Source organism: Pelobates fuscus, chromosome 13, assembly GCF_036172605.1.
Source record: "Pelobates fuscus isolate aPelFus1 chromosome 13, aPelFus1.pri, whole genome shotgun sequence".
Lineage (NCBI taxonomy): Eukaryota > Metazoa > Chordata > Amphibia > Anura > Pelobatidae > Pelobates > Pelobates fuscus.
In genome coordinates this window covers 44,877,150-44,898,935 of record NC_086329.1, presented here as the reverse complement: position 1 = coordinate 44,898,935, position 21,786 = coordinate 44,877,150, and the positions used below count along the sequence as shown (strand labels likewise).

Below are 21,786 nucleotides of genomic sequence, written 5' to 3'. Positions count from 1 at the left end.
GCTTAACCCCTTATGGTAAGATGATGCCCAGGATCTCCTGGCATCATAACAACTTCAGTCACCTTAACAACATCTCAATGAAGTGGCCCTTTAAACTTGCGGTTCAGGACTTAGCTTGTTACCCTGCACTGCAGGGCTTAGCTCAGAAGAGTCAATGGAAGCTCTAAAACATGACCTTCCGTTGACTCTTCTGAACTAAACCCTGCAGTGCAGGGCTAGCTTAAAGTTGTAGGAGGAGGTAGTGGCATATGGTAAGAAGTCTGTTTGCCAATAGGGGCACCAGGGCACTCCTGGCACCATGACCACTACAGAGTGCTTATTGTGCTTGCGGTGTTCCTTCAATTATGACATAATTCAGCAATGTAAGAGTACCAATAGTGAAATAATTGCAGAAGAAATGGAATAAGAAGGAAAAGATATAGGGACACTAACACAACTGACTCGTCCTCTTTAAAATCGTAGATGGCCTGAATATATAGGTCTCAAAATTCCTACTAACTGCAATCATTTTCAAAAGAGGACTCTATTCAATGGTGCAAGTGTCCCGTTGTCTACTTCCCCTAATTCCATCCACTTTCTCTGAAATTAGACTTTTATACCTCAAACTAAACTTAATCTTTAACAATAAGCAACGGTTACATATTTAAAATAAAATATATGAATTTAGAATCTCTTACTTACATCAACTTTCAGTGTAAGCGTGTGCCATCTCCTTGCACGAACTCCTGACAGACCCTTACGTAGCACGATTTGCCCACCTGTGGAAGATATTCACCATTATTGTAACTCAATGGGTTAGCAACACCTGCAAGGCAATGTCCAACAGATGGAAGGCAGTGTGTTTCCGGTATAAATATGAAGAAGGTATAGGGGTGAAAACCTAAATTCTACTTACAGTACAAGCAGCAGTCCTCACAAATAGCTAGTTGCACTTTCCTCACTCAACCAGATAGCATTGAAAAGGTTACAAAAACAAAATGATGTCCCCTCCACTACTACTAGAATTATCAAAGTATCATTAAATACTCCGATACATCAAAATAGAAGGCTGTAATTTGCAATGTTAGCAAGTTTGCATTTCATACTAGACATAAATACACAACCTGATATGCATAGGTATATAGCCTAATATATACAGGCTAGGCCAAAGACTTGCTCCCATTTGATCACTTCTCAAACCTAAGAAACAGAGGAAACCTCTCCCCACCCCCAAATGGATAGATATGAACAAATCCTATATTAAAAAACAACAACTATAAATTAATAACAAAGCTTAGACAGATTTTGAAATCTTAAGGGTTCACAGGTTGCTGTTTGAACACTCAGAGGCTTACTTGCTTTCATCTGAGTTTTATCTAAAATATCTATCAGGAATGTTAATATAAGTTTGAGCCCAAAAAAATAGATTTTTCGCATGAAAGAAAAGTAACAAACCTTACAGCGCTTATCTTAAAGCTACATTTCAGCTGTGTGTTATACACTCAAGGTTTAAAACAAGTCTTTACAACCACTTCCTGAACAGACAGCAGGGGGTGTGTCACAACCGAGGTTAGAATAAAATGTTACCAGCAATCCAGTTTGACTGCATACAGAGGTTAACCACACGTGTTTATGGTGAAACTGTATAGGCTTTTCCGCTTTCCCCAGAATATCCTGAACTTTGAAATCACAGAGATTGTTTCCACATACAACCAGTATGTATTTATCTTACACGACTCACTGTTGCTTTAAACTGGAATACTGCACATTCTATCTTAAAAAAAAGAGTCTACAACCGAAAACAAGTGTATCAAACTGCACATTAAATATCTTACTGTGTGCTTAAGGCAAGGAAGAGGAACATACAGAGGCTGCAGTGGTGTGAGCACTGCGGTCACACATGCAGTTGGCTGTACATAGCTGAAGATACTGACTAAATAGGAGAATTAGAATTTTACACAAAAACAGAAATTAAATCCCTTGGCACAAAGAACACATTGCTTTTGAAGGCAAATGAGAAGAACCACAACATGTGTGTACATTGGCTTCCACCGCCTCTTTAGAGAGTCCAGCTTTTCTGCAATGCTCAGAGCAGCATATACAGAGTGCAGCTTATTCCTCAATGCATGGGCTCGGCCTTAGAAATAGCCCAACACTTATTGCAACATTTTGCATTAACAGGCCTCGTCACAGGAGCTGAACTGGAACAGATAGAAGAGCTATACATAAGCTCTAGTGATTGACCAGAACTTTCAGTGACCTTAACATATAGACATGATTATCTATATAAAAATGCTCAAGAACAGTTCAAAGAGGCTGTAATGTGGGAATTGGTGTGCCAACAACCCTGCTTCACTTGCCTAGATTTAATAATTTTAGCATAAACCAATGCTTTTTTTTAATTGAAATGGAAACTAAACAAATCATAACCTGTGTGTATGGGCGCATGTTTTCCATTAGCTATTTGGAAACACACAGCATTGTCACTCGGGCTGGAGTAAAAGCTTTACTGGAGAAGTAGCCCAACATATAAAACGGGGCTTTCCCACACCAGACTACAATCTGATAGTCCACCTAAAACAAAAATAGAAAGGTAATGCCAACTGACCTGTCTGTCCTGAGGACAGACAGAACCTGGAGAGCTCATGGTGGTGGTGACCTTTATAAGGCTACAAGGAGAGGAGACTGAATTTTGGTTTTTAAACTTTGCTACCTGTCTTGTGAGCGAGGACAACTACCCATTTCTGAGGGTTGCTGCTTGGACGTTTGGAAAAATCAAAACCAAAGGAGGGACTTGGCAACCAATGGAGAGAAATTAGAATGTGGAGAGTAAAACAGAGACACAGAGAATTCAGATTGACAAATTTGCCACGTCAAGAAAGATCACAGCAGCTAACCAGACATATGGCAGAAACATCACTTACACAAATCTCCTGTGACTTTATACGTTCCATCTGCAAACACCCAGAAAAAGATCCCCTTGGCAAGACGGGTGGGCGAACCTCCTTGATCGACTCTCGCTGCAACAAACACACCTCCAGTCTCTGGTGTCTCTATGTAGATGTCGCAGGTTACTGTAACATTGGACCTGAACCAGAATCATATAATATAAATAATTAGACATGAGAAAAACTATAAGACTAAAAAATACATTAAAAGTTGCATTACATTTGTAATATAGGACAACACAACTATATATGGAGGTGAATGGAGTAACCTTCTCACAGAGTTACTTAAATAGGTAAATACTAAGCCATAGAATAGGTGATGGGTCACTAAAACAAGGAATCTGCTCCTGCTCATGGTTTTATCTGGAGAGAGATTATAATAAATAATAATAAAAAAAAAGATATAATAAACAAGAAGCCAATCATAAAAAAATTCCTCCAGGTTGATGCAAAAAAATGCTCCACCTGGACGTTTCCACTATTGTCTCATGAAACGATAACACAGAATAGAAAGAAATAGCAATAATACAATTTGATCTACAGCAGCGATTGTTATCTCTGGTGTTGCTGGTGGCCGAATATGCCTGAGCAGCATGGGAAATGTGCAAACCCAGTCAAGTGCCAAGATTAGATATGAATTGTCAGTTGGGATTTTAGATTTCACTATGGAAAAATGTATGAGCAACATCTGTTTTGAGGCCCCTGTCTGAATAGTATGAAACAGTGCTGGCCAAATTATAGCCTGTGGGGGATATTCATTTTTTTTTTTTTATCTCCAGTATTAAATTCTTAAAAAACTAGGTTTCTGATCTAATTTTATGAACAAATTCTTGGGTAAATGCATGAATGTAGCACTCCCTGGTGACACCAGCCCCCATAATGTCATGTCAATTAAGTCATTATGAAGCTGGAGTAACTGGGCCACTTGCCCTTAAGGGGTAAATCTGTTTTCGTACAGTTAAAGACAATACATGGTTCCACCAGAAGCAAGTCATCCCTGCTTCTTTCACCGCACAGAACAGGAAGGTTTGCCTGGGTAGCTTGGACGCTTTTAGCCTATCCTAGATCGCCCATTGCAAGCAATCGTAACTGGCACTCTCAACCTATTACTAGCCGCCAAGGAAAGCATTCTTGTACTGTGCAGCAAAGGGGATTAAGTTACTCACTACATACCAGTGCCGGGAGACCAACTTCAGGGTTAAACTGTTTTAAAATTACTTACTCCAGAAATGTTTTCAAAGGAAAGGTTGTATGACAAACCTAGAAAGGACAAACCTGAGTGGTCTTCAAACTTGCACTCTAAATTTACTTGATTATTCAAAAGTGATAACAGTTAATATCTACTTGTCTTGTCTTGAACGCAACTGTTTCTATGGCAAACCATCAACAAATGTGTTGACAGGGATTCCGGACCAGTAGCTGGTCTGATAATTAGATCACTTACCACATGAAGTCTCCAATCACGCTGATTGATTGGTCAGCGTCTGTTACCCACGTGATTGGACGCTGAGTAAGCACCTGTCGAAAAGTGAACACATGATCTCCGGGGTCTGAAGTGTTTGTGAAATATTCAAAGACACCAGACTGGTCAGCAAAGTAAGGTGCCTCACTGAATGGTGGATTACCTGGGTAAAGACACAGTATGTCAGCTCACAGGTAAACATGTGCAAGAAAGCTAGCTCATTGAAGAATAACAGATTATTCTATCCTCCTACGAGTTCTCATCCTCTTCTTCAATATTAAAGGACACTATAGTCAACAAAACAACTTTAGCTTCATGAAGCAGTTTTAGTGTATAGATCATTCCTCTGTAGTGTCACTGCCATTTAGGAGTTAAATCACTTTGTTTCTGTTTATGCAGCTTTAGTCAAAGCCATGCAGGCTTTGACTGACACAGCCTGCATGAAAAGGAACAACTGATTTCACTTTCAATCACTTACATTACAAAATGTTATCTCCTGCTCAGTAAATTGAGCTTTCATTACATACAAGAAGCTCATGTAAGGTCTAGCAAGCTATTAACAGACTGGGAGTTAAAAAAAAATCTAAATTAAACTGAATTGCAATAAAGGAAGTCTAAACGATAGATGACTGTTTACAGGAAGGCTGTGCAAGTCACATGCAGGAAAGAGTGACTAGGGTCCATAAACAAAGTTATTTAACTCCTAAGTGGCAGAGAATTAAGCAGTGAGGCTGCAGGGGCATGATCTATACACCAAGACTGTTTCATTAAGTTAAGGTTGTTTTAGTAACTATAGTGTCCCTTTAAGGTTTTAGTAAATGCTAGCAGCAGATATCATGAGTCCTCCTTAATAACGCAGAGCTCTAGATGCCAATATATTCTGTCAGAGCATCCTGCTCCATGTATGAGCCAGATTTCATGCGACCCTGTGTGAGCTAGGGACAGTTATGCCAAGGTTGCCCCCCCCGAAAGTTAAAAGAAAGTTGCTGAAATTTACTTACGGACATTGAAGTCATCCTTGTATTTTAGCGGGAAAGGTTGGGACTTAGGGGGCTGTGGGTATGTTCCTTTTTGTCCAGTTAAGAGGGTTGTTACAGTGTAAACTTCATTAATACCAAGTTCCAGAGTGAAGGCACCATTAGAAACCTGAGGTAAAACAAACAGAAAGCAGGCAGGTTCAGGTAAGTAAATAAGACACCACTGAAAAGAACACAGAGTACACGAGCGAAACAACAAAATGACTTTGAACAAACAGTACAGATTAAACACAGGGGCCCAAAGGAAACCTTTAGACCTCAATGGAGGAGTCATCTGTTAACCTAAAATCTTAGTGACTTGCAACCACACCGCTTCCCTTTTTAAGAATCTACGAATAAAATAAATAAAACAAAGAAAAGAAGAAAGACATAAGGGGAAATCAGTAAGAAGGGAAGAGCTAGCAGTATGGAGACATAGCATCTAGCAGAGTTGAGGTAAACCACAGCAACAGGCACATAGGGCTATGCTCTTCTACAGAGTGAAGTATCGTGTTGGCTTGTTTTATTTTTTTCATTACTAATGCAACCTAGGAAGTCGTAGAAAATATTCCTTCAAAAGATAATCGTCAAAGTGTTACATTTATATACTTTTTATTTTAATAGCTTTCAGTCCTATAATAAGATGCTGAGAGTCTATATTATCGTTATACATGACCAAGGTTGTATCCAAAGAGTATTTTGGATCGGATTTCTAAAAGTAAAGCAATCAGTAATAACACTATTTGTTTCCAGTTTGCTACCCTTGTTTTTTTTTTTTTATTGCCTACTTTACTTCCTGTAATGTCTGTGACGCTTCCTCCTCGAGAAGTGGCCAGGAAATCATGGCTGCAACAAGATGTGTACTGGCACAAGCGATTTTAAATACTTGTCTCTCAAAACAGAGAGAGGTTTCCAAATATAGTTGTGCTATTAGGTTATATTATTTGAATTTTTATATTATTTAATTTTTATAATATTTTATAAGGGAAACTAAACACATAGAATCCTTGTTTTCTAAGTCACCAAATGTACAGTGCTATGTAATACCTTGAGACTTTAAAAGTTAGAACAAAAATGTTATTTTGAAACAGATTACCTTTAAAGGAGAAAGCTGTTTAAATAAAACTGGCTTGGTTGCATTCACTTCTAACTTGGAATACCAGACCTGTAGCGTTTTCAGGTTGTGCTGCAATAAAGCGTTTAAAAAAAAAAAGCATTAATGTTAAGTGCTGACAGATAAATACTTTGCAGCCAAGTGTTACCTGGAAGACACCAGAAAAATTATAGAATATAGTAACAATATTTCCCAGCATACCCAGATTTTAAAAACAGCAAGTTTATGGAGTTTAGTTTTTTTTAATTTAGGGTACTGTCCATAATAAGAGACCAAGGTTGGGTTTAACAAATCCAAAATGCTGTCCAATCTGCAGCCAGTTCGAGGGTTGGATTATCGCCCACTTGTTTTCAAAAACATACAATGAAATAGGTGTCAGCATTCATCGATTTTTTTTTTGACAACCAATCGATTCGACTGTCATAAAACACCTTTCAATTTGTTGATAAACTGATTGATCCATTTAAAACAAAATCGAAAAGACATTCTATGCCGGACCAATTGATTTGTTCTCAAACCATTCGACAAATGCACATGCCTACAAAGATGTGTCACTTACAAATGATCCTTCGAGGTAGAATGTTGCATTCTGTGGAGAGACATTAAATGGCGGCAGCGGGGGGCGGATACAGATAGAGTTGTTATGAGCCTGAAAAAAAACAGTGAACATACAATTTTACTGTTGTGTGAACACAGGGTGTGATTGAATGTACAGTCATTTAAAATAAACGTCCCCAGTGCCCATGTAATACCATAAAACATTTAGTAAAGATCCTCGCTGTTGCATTTGGTACCCTACAAGGTACTTACGTTGGAGTGAAAGGTCTTCTGGCTGTTACGGTTTAGAACATTTGGCACCATGTTATTAATAAAAAATAGGTTAGTTAGATACTATTATTATTATATTAGTTAGATATACCGAGTAGCATTAATTAGTCTAACATACCGGAATATCACCCCTGACCTGTGGATTATCAGACTGTCATGTAAGAAGGCACTTAAGCACTCTTAAGTTACTCTCACTAATATCACAATACTAAAATAGTTAGTATGTCCCTCTAGGAGGTATTTCCACATAAAGTTTTTTGGTTTGTTGGTTTTACATTATTTGTGGTTATTTTCTAGCAATCCTGCCAGCACTCAGTAACGGTTATTGCTATGTAAAATTAAATACACATCATGATTAGACTTCATAAGAGTCCGATACCAAGCCAGCATACTTTTATTATAAAAATTGTACGAAATATACACAACCCAAATAAAAAGAGAGAAGGCTCCCCACCTCCCCCCAAAGGAAATTGGGATTGATGTACTTGCATAGTTTATGGTCTCAGAATGAAGTCCTGAAAAGGAGCCCGACGATAACACCTTGCTGTAAGGTATTTGCAGAGTTTGAATGTTTTTTTTATTGTTTAAAGGATCACTATAGGGTCAGGAACACAGACATGCATTCCTGACCCTATAGTGAAAACCCACCACAGTCTCCCTACACACTTCTTGTAAGAGAGATATAATGTCTAAACTTACTTTATTGCAGAGTCTGTTTAATTTACAATGCCTTATCTCTTGCCCTGTTAATAGCTGACTAGAGCATGCAGGAGCCTCATCTAAGTTTTTCAATTTCAAATAACAGAGCTAGAGATAACTTCTAAAGTAAACACACTGTGCTGATTGAAAATGAAACATGAGACATGAGAAACAAATGAAAATGGAAGGTGTGAGTCACAGCTGGGGAGTTGTGTCTAGGGATGCATAAATAGAAACCAAAATGATCTAAATAGCAAATATTCCTAAATAGCAGGGAATTAAGCAGTGAGACTACATGAAACACGATTTATACTCCAAACTGCTTCATTAAGTTAAAGCGGTTTTGGTGCTTAGAGTATCCCTTTAAAGGCTGGGCATGTTACATCAATAACACACTGTGAAAGTGTGCCTTTTGAGACCTATTTAACCATGCAGAATACATTTACCGTATATCAGAATTTTTTGTTTCACTGCCAGGGAGGTGCCTAAGTGGTTTTGGTCTGACAAGTGTAACAGTCAGACAGCAGCAAGTTGCCGCCAAGCCCTGCATTAGTGATGTAGTCGTAAATGCAGAAGCCATAAAGAAATCCAAGTCACAGCTATGATCATACATTAGGAAAATTCTAATTGCTTCCGACAGACCTCCTTTAGGTTTTGAAAAGAGCCGACCCTCAACAAGCTAATGAGCACCGCTGCCCTTTACACCACATGTTGTTTATATGCGTTCTGTCCTCACCATAGTCTCAATGATAAGCGTGAGGTTTCCTCGTCTGTCGGTCAGCGCCACATAGCTTCCACCTTTGCCTAAATGCCCAACTGTCTGCAGGTAGTACCAGCCTGGTTGCGTGAATTGGGTAGTGTGAGCTGGAATGGAATAGACAACATAAAGAGTAAGCAACGATTAATGTTCCTGCACTTCTCTCAGTAGTCAACGTGTGATTTAGGTCTTAAAAATAAAAAAAGCGACTTATAATGCAAACTTTACTAAAATGTATTACACTAGTGTTATTAGTTTAGACAGCAGCCATAGTTGTCTTCTGTGGTTTTGTATTTTTGTAATACTGTATCCTTTTGTAACAATGCAATGTTTTGTGGACCCAGGACATACTTGAAAATGAGAGAAATCTCAATGTATCCATCCCGGTAAAATATTTTATAAATAAATAAATAGTTGTTTTCATTTCCATAACGGAGTCTTAGTCACAAGAATTGTCATTGCAAATTGTTACAGTGCAAAAATGTACACTTATTATCAACACTGCAAAGTCTATGCTTTATCAACACATATTTTATTGCATGGATAAGATATGATCTACAATCCACCGTCAGTACAAGGCTGAGAACCCATACAAATTACCTGCAGTAATGTGGGGGTTCTGTAAAAAAGAGCAGCTTTTTTTTGCTAGGGTTCTTAAAGTGGACAATTGAAACCAACTGATTTCTCCACTTTTTAACTGGCTCATTATTTTTAACAAACTTGCAACAGTAGCTTAAGAGCAAATAACAGGTTCTCTTTTTTTTTTTTTTTTTTTTTTTTTTGTTCTTTTAAGACAAAAGGGGTCACTCACTAAAGTGATAATTGTCAAGAATTCAGTAAATGAAATTATACATTTTAGGCCAAACCTAACTAAAAATAGTTAATTTCTAAAATTGGCTATTTTCGGCCTAAGATTTAAAATTCCCTTTAAGTCCCTGACAATTTACACATTAGAGAAAAACAATGGGGTACTTTGATTAAATATTTCTATGAACATAATATGTGACCAAAATAAATGAAAATGTTCCATGTTAAGAAAAGATTGCATCATTACCAGTGACCCAGATGGGAGGGGACACAATGTAGTTTCCAGTCCAAGGTTCCTTCGCCGTCATTAAACCTTCCAGGCCAAAGGGTAACTGTTCATAGTAACTGGCAATAAGATTCCATGAGATGGTCCTGGGTATGAAAGTGGATATATGAGACTTGCACACTTACAGGACAGAACAGGAATTTAAAGTGAAATTCAATCTTGGGCCAAAAGCAGCCGAACTGGAGGTGTAGCGGATTTAGAGAACTTTCCAGTTTGGCTATTTTGAATTTAAAGGAACACTATAGGGTCAGGAACACAAATATGTATTCCTGACCCTATAGTGTTAAAATCACCCCTCCACCAGGCACCCTCTTGACCCCCTTAAATATAGCAAAATCTTAATTTTATTCCAGTCTGCTGCTGCTGACTGCTCCCGATATGCCTGCTTGGCAAAAATGTTGATCAAAGCCATAGGAAAGCATTGGATCGGCTGAGCTTGTTAAAGAGGCAGATCAGGGGCAGAGTCAGCACAAGCAGAACACAGCCCTGGCCTATCAGCAGCTCCTTAAAGAGATATATTTAATCAATGGATCTCTATGAGGAAAGCTCAGTTTCTCCATGCAGAGGGTGGAGATACTGAATTTCAGTACTACACAGTGTGTAGCACTGCCCCAGAAGGCACCTCTAGTAGCCATCTGAGGAGTGGTCAGGGGAGGAATCCCTAGGCTGTAATGTAAACACTGCATTTTCTCTGATAAGACCGTGTTTACTGCAAAAAGCCTGCAGGGAATGATTCTGCTCACCAGAACAAATAGAGTAAGCTGTAGTTGTTCTATAGTGTCTCTTTAAATTTGAAATTCACTTTGAATTCCCAACAATTCTCCCTTTAGTACCATATTTATACCATATTAGCATACTAATCCTAGTAAAAACAGCTTGCACAATAATGGGTCACACAGGGCTCAATTTTACAGGACATATTTGAAGCAAGGTATCTTCTTTCCTTCTTGTTGATAATAACTGACTGGTGCAAGTCACTAAATACAAATCGGAAAAAGTACTGTATAAAAGTATCCATTATTTCAGTACAATAGAAATGTGAAAAGAATGGATAGAGGAAAAAAAAGGTTAATATATTCCAGGTCACAACAACATAAAGGGTCAGCGAGCAATCACAGATCTTCATTAAAAAAAAAAAAAAAAAAGGTTCTTCTTATGTTTTATTTCACATCATTCTACAAATGGATGTACACTGATATGGAATAAACCGTAAGAAGAAACGTTTTAATTAAGATCGGTGTGTGCTGCCATCTTTACTTGATACAGGGCTCGAAATTTCCACTTGAAACTAGCAAGTAAAAATTCATACTGTGCAGCACTGCCCTAGGAAGCACCTCCAGTGGCCATCTGAGGAGTGGCCAGAGGACGTGTCACTTAGGGGCAATGTAAACACTGCCTTTTCTCTGAAAAGGCAATGTTTGCATGAAAATGCTGTAGTTGTTGTAGTGACTATAGTGTCCCTTTAAGTAAGTGGATTAATCTTATAAGAGCTGTAACCTGCTACAAATGGGGTACATTGGCGATGTGGTAGGATTATGCAAGGTTTTATCATATACTGTAACTAAACCCTCATTATTAAAAAAAAAAAAAAAAAACTATTAAATTGCGAGAGAGAGAGAGAGAGAGAGAGAGAGAGCGCAAACGATTTTTTTTTATTTTATTACTATTCTCCTCACTAAAAGACCTGCACTCTAGGAAACCAAAAGGTATTGCCTAGTGCGGATCAAGCCCATAATATAAAAATACAAAAAAGATAGCATTCTCACACCAAGCTCATTCTTCAGAACAAGAAAATAAAACTTGTATTTACATTGTTGTTTAAAACATCAACCTTGCAGTTTTTGCTCAAACCCTTCATCATATACACTATGTATATATACAGCACAAATCCATTCATATATATTTTTAAAAGTTTTCCTACTTACGATGTCATGTTGCCATTAACGTAATTTTGATTGAGGATCCGAGCCCAGCAGCCTCCTCCAACCTCGTCATTGTAAGTGCTGTAATCTTCAGAAGCCCAGAGTTTCTTCCCTGTGTCAATTGCAGACTTGACTGTAAGGGTTCCAGGATAGTGAGCCCTTTGTTACAGGAATAAAAAGACAGCACGGAACATTATTACATGGACGGCTCTGAGGTTAGATAGCACCCCATGAAAAAAGTTATTCCGTTATAATTTGTGTTCAGTCATTCTAACCTAGGATTAAAAACAGATTTCTAACTCTGTAGTGTTTCCCCTAGAATTATTGGGCCCTCCCTAGGACAAAAAAAAATAAAGATTTACTCACCTTTACACCCCCGATCCTAGTGCACATGCATGGCAAATTGCAGAGTTAGCATTTTCTCATAGAGATTCACAGAGTAACTGCATATCAATGGGAAGTGCTGAGTGTCTCCATGCAGAGGAGGAGTACAAGAACACAGGAAGGCCCTCTAGCAGCAATCCAAGTGACAGTCACTAGAAGTGGCATTATGCAGCAGTGTAGGGACTGCCTTTTCCCAGAAAGGGTAGCGTTTACACTGCCGAGCTGGTGGGACGGTCTCTACTTCCCAGAACCACTGCATTATATTGTAGTTGTTCTGGTGGCTGTAGTGTCCCTTTAAAGTAGTACTAACCTTTCAGACATGGGGAAGACAAACTACTACATCTCTGCTGATGTTTTGCCAGCATTATGTTGCCTATGCCTGCTTTAGGAAGAAGCAAAAGTCATTTATGCAATGTCAATGACTGCAGAGAAACAGATATTTAGAAGGACCTATGCAGTTTTATCTGAAAGTGACAGGACAATATGAATGCATGATAAGACAGCATGGCCGACAACTGTATTTACATGTGATTGCTAGAGTATACTTCAGGTTATATTCTTTTAAATGAGATAAGCTTATCACTAGTAACTGAAAAGTATTTGTCTCAAAGCAGTCAATAAGAGAAAGTTCATATCAGGGCTTGACAAATTTTTTGGAATCTAGGAGCCAGCTAAAAAAGGTTAGGAACCAGTCTTTTTAAACTAACAAAGTTTAATTTTCAACGAGAAAAATGCAATTCATAAAGGGACACTAAAGTCATCAGAACCACTTCAGCTTAATGTAGTTGTTCTGGCTTTATATATCATGTCCCTGTAGGCTTTTCAATGTAAACATTGCCTTTTCAGAGAAAAGGCAATGCTTGAGTGACTGCTACTAGAGGTGTTATTAGGCAGCAATGTAGATGGTCACTAGATGGTCCTGAATCAGGGCTGCACAGGGTGTAGCACTTATGTTCAGCGTCTCCACGCTCTGCATGCAGGCGCTGAATATTCCCCATAGAGAGGCATTCATTTAATTAATCTCAATAAAATGCTGATCGGTGCAGTGCAGTGTTTATCATAAAGATTGATAATCTTAGCTGGCACGGCATGGGAAAAAAGGTAAGTAAACACCTTTCTTGTGCGATCGGAGGGGGAAGGTACCTAAACAGACACACACACACACACACTCTGATGGAACTGCAGGAAGCTTACTGCTATCTCGCACGCCACCTCCTTGCTGTCTCAGCCGGTTCTAATGCTCCCTGGGCGGAAGCCTCCACTCTCCCCCGGGCCGGCTTTGCTAAAGGGCAGAATAATCCCAGTCGCCAGGACAACATTTTTAGTCGCCATATCGACCTGGCGCCTGGGATTTGTCTTTGAATTTGAGTCCTTATGCAGGGTCCCCTCAAACGATTACAATTAAAAACAATACTTTTATTTTTCGAAGATTTAAAGTGTTGGTCACCAAAAATAAACTTTATCTAGACTGCTTCTGTATAGTTTCCTGTGCCTGAGTGTCTTTTTATGTTTTGCTAGGTTTTATAAAGGAAAAGTGTGGTACCTTATGTACAGCAGTCAAGTTCGACAAAACTTGACAAAAGGCGGAGTTTAAGCAAGGTCCTTTTTCAGGTGCCAATCAAATTTACCCACAATCCATCAGTAAAACAAAAGTCTGCCTCCTTGGCTGAAATAATCAGAATTGACAATCTTAGCCAATCCGATGCTTTCCTATGGGAAAGCATTATGATTGGCTGAGATCATCACTTTTGAACACTATAGCGTTAGAAATAAGTTTGTGTTCCTGACTGTTATAGCGTTCCTTTAATTTAAATTGTTGGGGTTGTAAAATCTGTATGTAAAACACTTCACACACATACATTTTTAACACATTGCTGTACATCCATCTCCTGCAGTAGCAATTAAGGATCGTAAGTCAGCTCAGAAGAAAATCTCTGGTCTGGTTGATCTCAATTCTCTGCATTTTGGCCTACTATAATTAGTATACATAGCATGCTGGCAACAGAGCCTCCCCCTCTTCTGCACCACAAAGTCTTCCATTATGCACTTTATACTGCAGCAGTTTTATAGAAACACTTATTTCAGACTAGTACACTTTAAATATAGGTCCAATTCATTAGTAGAATACAAATTATGGGTGTAGGCCACAGGAATTAAAACAAAAGTGCATAACAGAACAGGCCAAAATATTAGGAAGTTGTTAAAAATGATTGATGGAAAATATAAGAAGATGCTGATGTTTTTAATACTGAAATAGTTTTTGTTATACACACAGCTCTAAAACAGAAGAAAGAAGCAAATCAGAAGCCCCTACCCTATGACATCGACCACTCTGAGAAGCTCAGAGTCATGCAGCATCCAATAAGAGATGGGCTCCCAGAGGTTATCACTGGCAATGATCCCCACGCCTTCCAAACCGTATTTGTCCAACGTGTAGCGTAATAGCTTGGAGGGGATTGAGGGTCAAGCAAAGAAGAGAAGAAAGAGTGAAGAATAATAAACGTTTCTAGCTTCCCTTTGGCATTATGTTTTAAAGTAACATTTAAAGTGGAATTTGACACTATTATATATGTATTACACAGAAAGTGCTTAAGAAAAATAATACCATGAACAGGAAAGAAAAATAAAATAACATGATGAACATATTAGTATTTAAAAGAAGACTGTACTACTGTGACTGATGCTCCTTTACTTCATGCTTGCTGCGCTTATTCTATGTGCTTTATGGGCACAGCTAAAATGGCGACAGAAAAACTGAAATCATGTACAGCAACAACTTTGGAGAAAAAAAACCTAAACAGGTTTTAAACTTTAGATGACTGTTTACAGGAAGTGTTTAGGAAGGCTGTGAAAGTCACATGTAGGGTGGTGTAACTAGGGTTCATAAACAAAGTGATTTAACTCCTAAATGGCAGAGAATTGAGCAGTGAGACTGCAGGGGCATGTTCTATACACCAAAACTGCTTCATTAAGCTAAAGTTGTTTTGGTGACAATAGTGTCCCTTTAATCTACACCAGATATATCACACCTGTTTGCTATGCATGGATCGAATTTATGAGAGAAATGTTTTACAAAATTTATTTAGACCTATAGATATATACACTGCATTCATAAAGTATTCAAACCCTTTCAATCCTTATGCTACAAACATAAAAAAAAAAAAAAAATTTAAAAAAATATATAAAATAAACTAAAAACACTACCCAGCATAGTCAGACAGATACAAATTACATCGAACATGTAGTGGGTGCATTCTGTACTTGTATGGCTTAGAGTCTGACAGGCAAAATCACGTCTGTTAGTCACAAAAGGCAGTAATGTTTTAATAAAGCCTTAACCCCTTTCTAGAACAAAACCAGCAACAATAAGTTTTATTATAAAAAGTGAATGTATATATTGTTTTCGCCACTTGCTTTCAGCTGATCAGATAGATTTAAGCGGACATATTTAAAGTTCCTTATTTGGCTTTTCCCTCACCCAGGAGATGCTATCCTGCCATCTTGGCATGGTTACAAGGTAGTTAGCATATGCTAGCAGAAAAAGAAAACATGTTTATTGGATCAGTGGAAAGCAATCAATGGGAGAATGACTATAAATGTTATAAATGTTCACAAATGCACGTAAAAGGTTTCTTAGTCTTGAGCATATTTCAAACTTACTAAATGCACTTCTTGACTACCATCAATTCATACAGCTGCCCTCTGCTAACAAGAAGCAAAAGTAAGCATGTGAATAGGAGAGATCCTTCCCCAGTTAGGTGGAAACAAGTACATTCAGAATATGAATTTCCACAATGGATGAAAACTACTAAGTTGTTTGTTTTTTTTAGCTTAAAAATATATATTGGGTTTCTCCAGCGGCCCCAGAGGCTCAGAGAAAGGTTAAGGAGGCTATGGAGATGGACGAACTGTCCGCACTAGTACATGAGAACACCAGATCTTTTCATAAGATCTGGGACCCCTGGTTGGCATTGTAGGAGAACTCGTGCGGCGGGGGAGGGGAGGTGGGATGAACTACCCCCCTCTCTTCCACATTCCACCCATTTCCCACACCCACCCACACCGCACATCCAAACACCACTACTAACAGAAACCACCCACATAAACTTGCAAACATAACAACTACAAACAACCACTTGACCTGACTCAAGAGAACTCCACGAGCTCAACCAAACACCACAAAATGACATAACGACACAAGAACAATCTCCAAGTTCTAAACCCCCGACCCCAGAGGACCGAGACAACACAACGCAAAAGACAGAGTAAGACCACGACACCTCACAAAGCCCACGAACAAGGCGTTGAACACGATTGAGCCCACCAAAACAATAACATAATCTTACGCCCACGACACATTAACTAAACACAGGGAAAATGGTGGTCACGCCAACCGGAGGAGATACCCCCACCCATCTTACCCACCCGGTTCTTCCAGACCCCGAGCAACAACAGTAACCTGTTAGACAACTGAAATAATGAATGTAAACAGCAAAATGTTAACACCTAAAAATTTAACCACTTTGCTTGTAACATGTTGCAACCCTTTTTCCTTTCTGTACCCCACAAAGTTGAAAAATTCTTGAAATCTCAAAAATAAAGAATTTATTAAAAAAATATATATTTGGGTTTCTAAAGCTGGTTAATGCTCCTTCCTAATGGGAACTGCTGCATTCCCAAAGTATTCTTTGTAGTCAGGCAGTCATTCTGGGGCATAGATAGCGGCCTGATAAACACGGTTTAAAAGGATAGCACAGATCACCTGTGTTTCCTTAGTGATGTCATCGAAAGAGGCTGAAAGAGGCAATTGAAACGCAATACATTTGATGAAAAAGGTATGGGCGAGTACAACTTTGCAGAGTAGCATAGACTAACACAAATACATATTTCTACATGTATCTATAAAGATCTAGATATACATCTATATAAATCAAATCCCACTTTGTATATGAATATATATTTTATGTATATAATATAAAGGAGACTGGGCACAGCATGCATATTAGTTGGAATATAGGTAATTACAGGGCAGAGTGATTTACATGTGCAATATAATCTGCTTTGCCCATCACAGCAGAAGTAAGAGTTGTATTTACATAAAAGGATAAAATATGCAGTTGCAAAAACAGGGAAAATACTAATTATTAATAACAAAAAAACACCACTGACCCAAAGAGCTTACAATTCAGTAGAATAAAGTGCTAGCTTATCAAATTTAAAAAGTCTATGTGTAAAAAAAAAATAATCAAATTAGTATTCTATCTCTGTTTAGAAAACTGGGTAGCTCTTTAAAAAAAAAATATATATATATATATATAAAAACTGGAAGGAGGGAGAAAATATCACAAAAAAGATTAAAAGATCACTCCACAGCTTGCTGAAGTGCTTTATGGTTAAAGAGTATCATTCTTTTTTTAATGGAACTTTATAGAAGAATAAACAAAGAAATGCGTAGGTTCTCTTCCTCTTTAGTCAGCTCCACTGAGCCAACAGACGTGAGCCTATGCGCATGTCCACATGGCACATATGACCTCCAGGCTTTCCTGGCATCCTCCTCTGCTTTCGTGGCTCCTGTGTCATCCTTACATCCCTTCCCCTTGCCTGAGAATCAGAGGCTTTTCAATGAAAAGCCCCAGACTGGTCATTTCAACTGCAGACTGATAGTCTGGGCTGGGGAAGGGTAGGACTTGCAACGGCTGCGTTTGCATGCAAACGACAGGTTTGCATGCAGTTTTTAGATATGCCTCCAATGAAAACATGCATAATGAAATGCATGCATGTTTTGGTCTGGGGTATATTTATTTATATTTTTACATTTGTGTGGAGTGTTCCTTTAAATTGCAGTTGTCATGCAAATGGTGACAATTTATACAGCACAAATTTGACCTTAATGTCACGCAGTCGGTTTTGCTCACAAAGGCATCAATCCCATATTTACCTAAAACCACAGCGGCTTTAACCTCAAAATGCTTTGGTGCAATTATATTAACTACGAAAATGGTGGCTGAAGTCACAACTTATGCCCTATCCTAAGACAGACGGTGACAGCAGTGTGCTTGGCATTGTAAAAGCAAATAAGCAAGCAACGCATTTCACAACAGAAACCCAGACCCAAACATCAAGCAAATGCATGAGTGGAACTTGTCAACCACACATTTGAATTTAAAGTCCATATTAACAAGTCTGTAACATGCTAGGCACATCATGAGCCAGTCTGTAAATAGCGTATAAGGGGGGTCACATGAAACACATGGTCATTAGAGGTTCAGGCTTTACTGAAAGTCCAATAGGTCATACACCAAGAGGAAGTGTTGAAATATTTAGGTGCTTTGACTATGTTGGATTTGAAGCTCAGATTATGCACATATGCAAGAAAACTAAAAGCAAAGCCACAGTGGAGATGGCACCTAAAGGCCCAGGCAGAGAGTCGTGTGCAGGTAGGGTGTAGACATGCTAGGTATAAACAGCCATGCAAAACCACCAGGATTACAACCAACTTGCTACCAGTGCTGCCATAAAGTAGTTTAAATAGATCTTGTGTATGGATTTGAAAAAAAAAGGAGAATTTTAAAGAATAGATGAGTGTGTTTGCACCAGCACCAAGATGATGGAAGGGAATAGACTTTGAAGTTAATATGCATGGATGCCGACTTACCCTATGACCTGCACGGCCTCATTAAGATATGGATCAACTACCATGTATTTGGCAATTTCCCACTGTCCATCTGCTGCGATGATACCAACGTTTTCTAAACCCAGTCTGTCCAAAGTGTGGCGGAGTACCTTGGCGACAGAGGTCAGAGAAAGGCTGTTACTGCGGCATTATTAAAAGCGCAGTTTAGAAAAGCATACTTATCTGAACCGCAGAGACGTTACCAATTACCAAAGCAAACAGGTCCAGCAAAGAAGTGTTTAACAAAGTTACACTGTAGCCAGGACATTCAAAACAAATTGCTACAGATTTTCCTCACATGTATAAGTGCTAAATAATTTCCACCTTAAAAGTTTGTTCTTGTTATGTTTAGGTATAGTCTGGAAAGTTAAAACAATGTAAAGAATATAAACATGTGAGCAAATCTTACAAACCCATAAAAACTGTTCTTAGGGTCTGTTCAGAGGGTAAATACTCCGAGCAATACATTTTAGGAATAAATAAAGTTTACAAAGTAATGTCTTTCCTGATGTGTGCGTTTACAAAGTAGTCCAACTCTAAGCTCTGCCATTTAGGAGTTAAATGACTCTACTCTGATCTCCAAAGTTCTGCAGAGTAAAAATGGTAGTATTTTAGGCAGTTAAGAATGGAGTTGTGAAAAACCAAGTGCATTTTAACATTATAGTTCATATGCATTAAACAGTATGCATCAGGGTAGCTAGATATTCCCTTTAAGGTTTCAGTTGATCCCAAGATCACGCAAGTATATAGGAGTTATACTAATGTTCTAATAAGCCTAACATTAGCTTTTGGTGAGTGATTTTTTTTAAAGTTAAGCAGTCCTTTCACTCCAACCAAAATAAAATATTGCTTACCGACCTGCTTCTCCAGCCCTGGTGGGAACATAGGTTTTTTCCCCCTTGGAAGTGGGGGTAGGGGGTCGCAGGATAACCCCATCACCATCCTTCCCTCTCCTTTCCCCTGGTGGGAACGTAGGTTTTTTTCCCCCTGGAAGTGGGGGTAGGGGGTCGCAGGACAACCCCTTCACCATCCCTCCCTCTCCTTCCCCCCCCCCCGTTTCTTCTTCCTCATTTTCCTTTCTCTCTACCTATCCTCCTTACATGTTCATCAAACAGATTTCTCGATCTTGTATTAGGGACGGAAACACCCGCTCAGCACTAATTTGTACACGGCTTTAGCTGGGCGACAGGTGTAAAAGGCATAAATGGTCTAGTGACTGATATGATTGTAAGAAGGTAATAGATGCCTCACTTGTGTTTAAGTTTGTTTGCCTATTATGTATTGTATCTTGTGCTGTTCGTCACAATATGGGTTGCATGTCTATTATATCTCATACAAGAATATGATTAATGGAATTCCTTTTAGCTGTACTGACTTCTCTCTTTATCTGTCTGTTCGAAATACAAAACTGAAAATAAAGATTGTCTAAAATAATGTATACAATATAAGTGCAAAAGACTGAATTGTAAGCTCTTCAGGACAATGCAGTTTCTAAGATAACAAAAGCAGACACTCCAATAGAAAGAAGGGGAATAAGACAGGACATTAAGCAAAAGAAAAAAACAATGTGACTAATATACTTCAACATATTGTGTATTTACAGTTCCTACCTTTATATATTTGGTGTCAAACGCTCGCTCGTTCCAGATCTGACACAGAAAAAAACAATTTAAATACCCAATTAATTAGGCGCAGTGAATGCGAAAAATACAGAATGAACAGATCGCACTCAGCATTATAAACACTCTGTTACTGGCATATCAGTTGTCAATACAGAGACCTTAATCAATCCTGGATGTATTACATGCAAAGAAATACATTGAATTCTGTAACGCAAGACAAAAAGAGTACTAATGGGGGTACTTGAAAGGCACGCCGCAACTGATGTCCTCTGAGATGGCTATTACAGCAACCATCTCAGAAGTGGAAAAATGTATAATTTAATCTACACCAGATATCACACTTGTTTGCTATGGATGGATAGAATTTAAGAGAGAAATGTTTTATAAAATGTATTTAGACCTGTAGATATATACACTGCATTCATAAAGTATTAAAACCTCTTCAATCCTTATGCTACAATTGTTTTAAGTATTTTTCATATCAATCTAAATTCAATGCCCCATAATAACAACAAAGCAAAAATAAAATTAAATCATTAAATCATTTTGAAATTTAGCTCAGATGCATCCCTTTTCTCTGGACCATAATTTGAAATGTTTCTACACTTTGATTGGAGTCCATCAGTGGCAAATTCAAATGATGGAACATGATTTGTAAAGACACACACCTGGCTATATATAAAACTGTAAATTTATATCTGAGCAAAAACCAAGCCATGAGGTCAAAGGAACTGCCTTCAGAGCTCAGAGACAAGATTGTCTCAGGGCACAGATCTGGGGAAGGCTACATTTCAGCTGATATGAAGGTGCCCAGGAGCACAACTACCACCATAGTTCCTAAATAGTTGGAACAACCAGGACTCTTCCTAGAATTGATCATCTGGCCAAGCTGAGAAATTTAGATAGAAGGATCTCGGTAAGAAAGGTGATCGTGAACCTGATGGTCACTCTGGGTGAGTTCCAAAGATCACATGTGTAGATTGGATAAACATGAGGTGGAACAGGTATCCAAGCAACACTAGACTAAGCTGGCCTTCATGGCAGACTGATTACATGGAAGCCTTTCCTCACTAAAACACATAAAAGACACATGAAAGTCTGCATGTAACTTGCAAAAAAGAAAAAGATTATGTTGCCTGATGAAGAAAAGATTGAACTGTTTGGCCTCAATTCAAAGTGTCATGTCTGGAGAAAGCCAGGTACCATTCACCTGCGTAATACCATACCAATGGTGAAGCATGGTGGTGAAGTATGGTAGCATCATGCTTTGGGGGTGTTTTCCAGAAGCA

General features: G+C 38.5%; 1 protein-coding gene across 2 annotated transcripts in view; it reads right to left on the bottom strand.

Moving 5' to 3' along the window:
• The window catches only part of GALC (galactosylceramidase), a 54,644-nt gene that overhangs the window by 5,879 nt on the left and 26,979 nt on the right, over positions 1 to 21,786 (bottom strand). The window contains exons 6-16 of one of the 2 annotated variants that reach the window (XM_063439928.1): positions 20,486 to 20,524; positions 18,858 to 18,985; positions 11,822 to 11,977; positions 9,858 to 9,982; positions 8,783 to 8,910; positions 7,079 to 7,168; positions 6,502 to 6,591; positions 5,391 to 5,535; positions 4,372 to 4,552; positions 2,904 to 3,067; positions 682 to 758 (exon numbers count right to left, since the gene is read on the bottom strand). In XM_063439928.1, coding sequence (XP_063295998.1) covers positions 682 to 758; positions 2,904 to 3,067; positions 4,372 to 4,552; positions 5,391 to 5,535; positions 6,502 to 6,591; positions 7,079 to 7,168; positions 8,783 to 8,910; positions 9,858 to 9,982; positions 11,822 to 11,977; positions 18,858 to 18,985; positions 20,486 to 20,524 — 1,323 coding nt within the window. Of the gene's footprint in view, positions 1 to 681; positions 759 to 2,903; positions 3,068 to 4,371; positions 4,553 to 5,390; positions 5,536 to 6,501; positions 6,592 to 7,078; positions 7,169 to 8,782; positions 8,911 to 9,857; positions 9,983 to 11,821; positions 11,978 to 14,516; positions 14,648 to 18,857; positions 18,986 to 20,485; positions 20,525 to 21,786 lie in introns of both variants that reach the window. The other variant, XM_063439927.1, reaches the window with a different exon arrangement.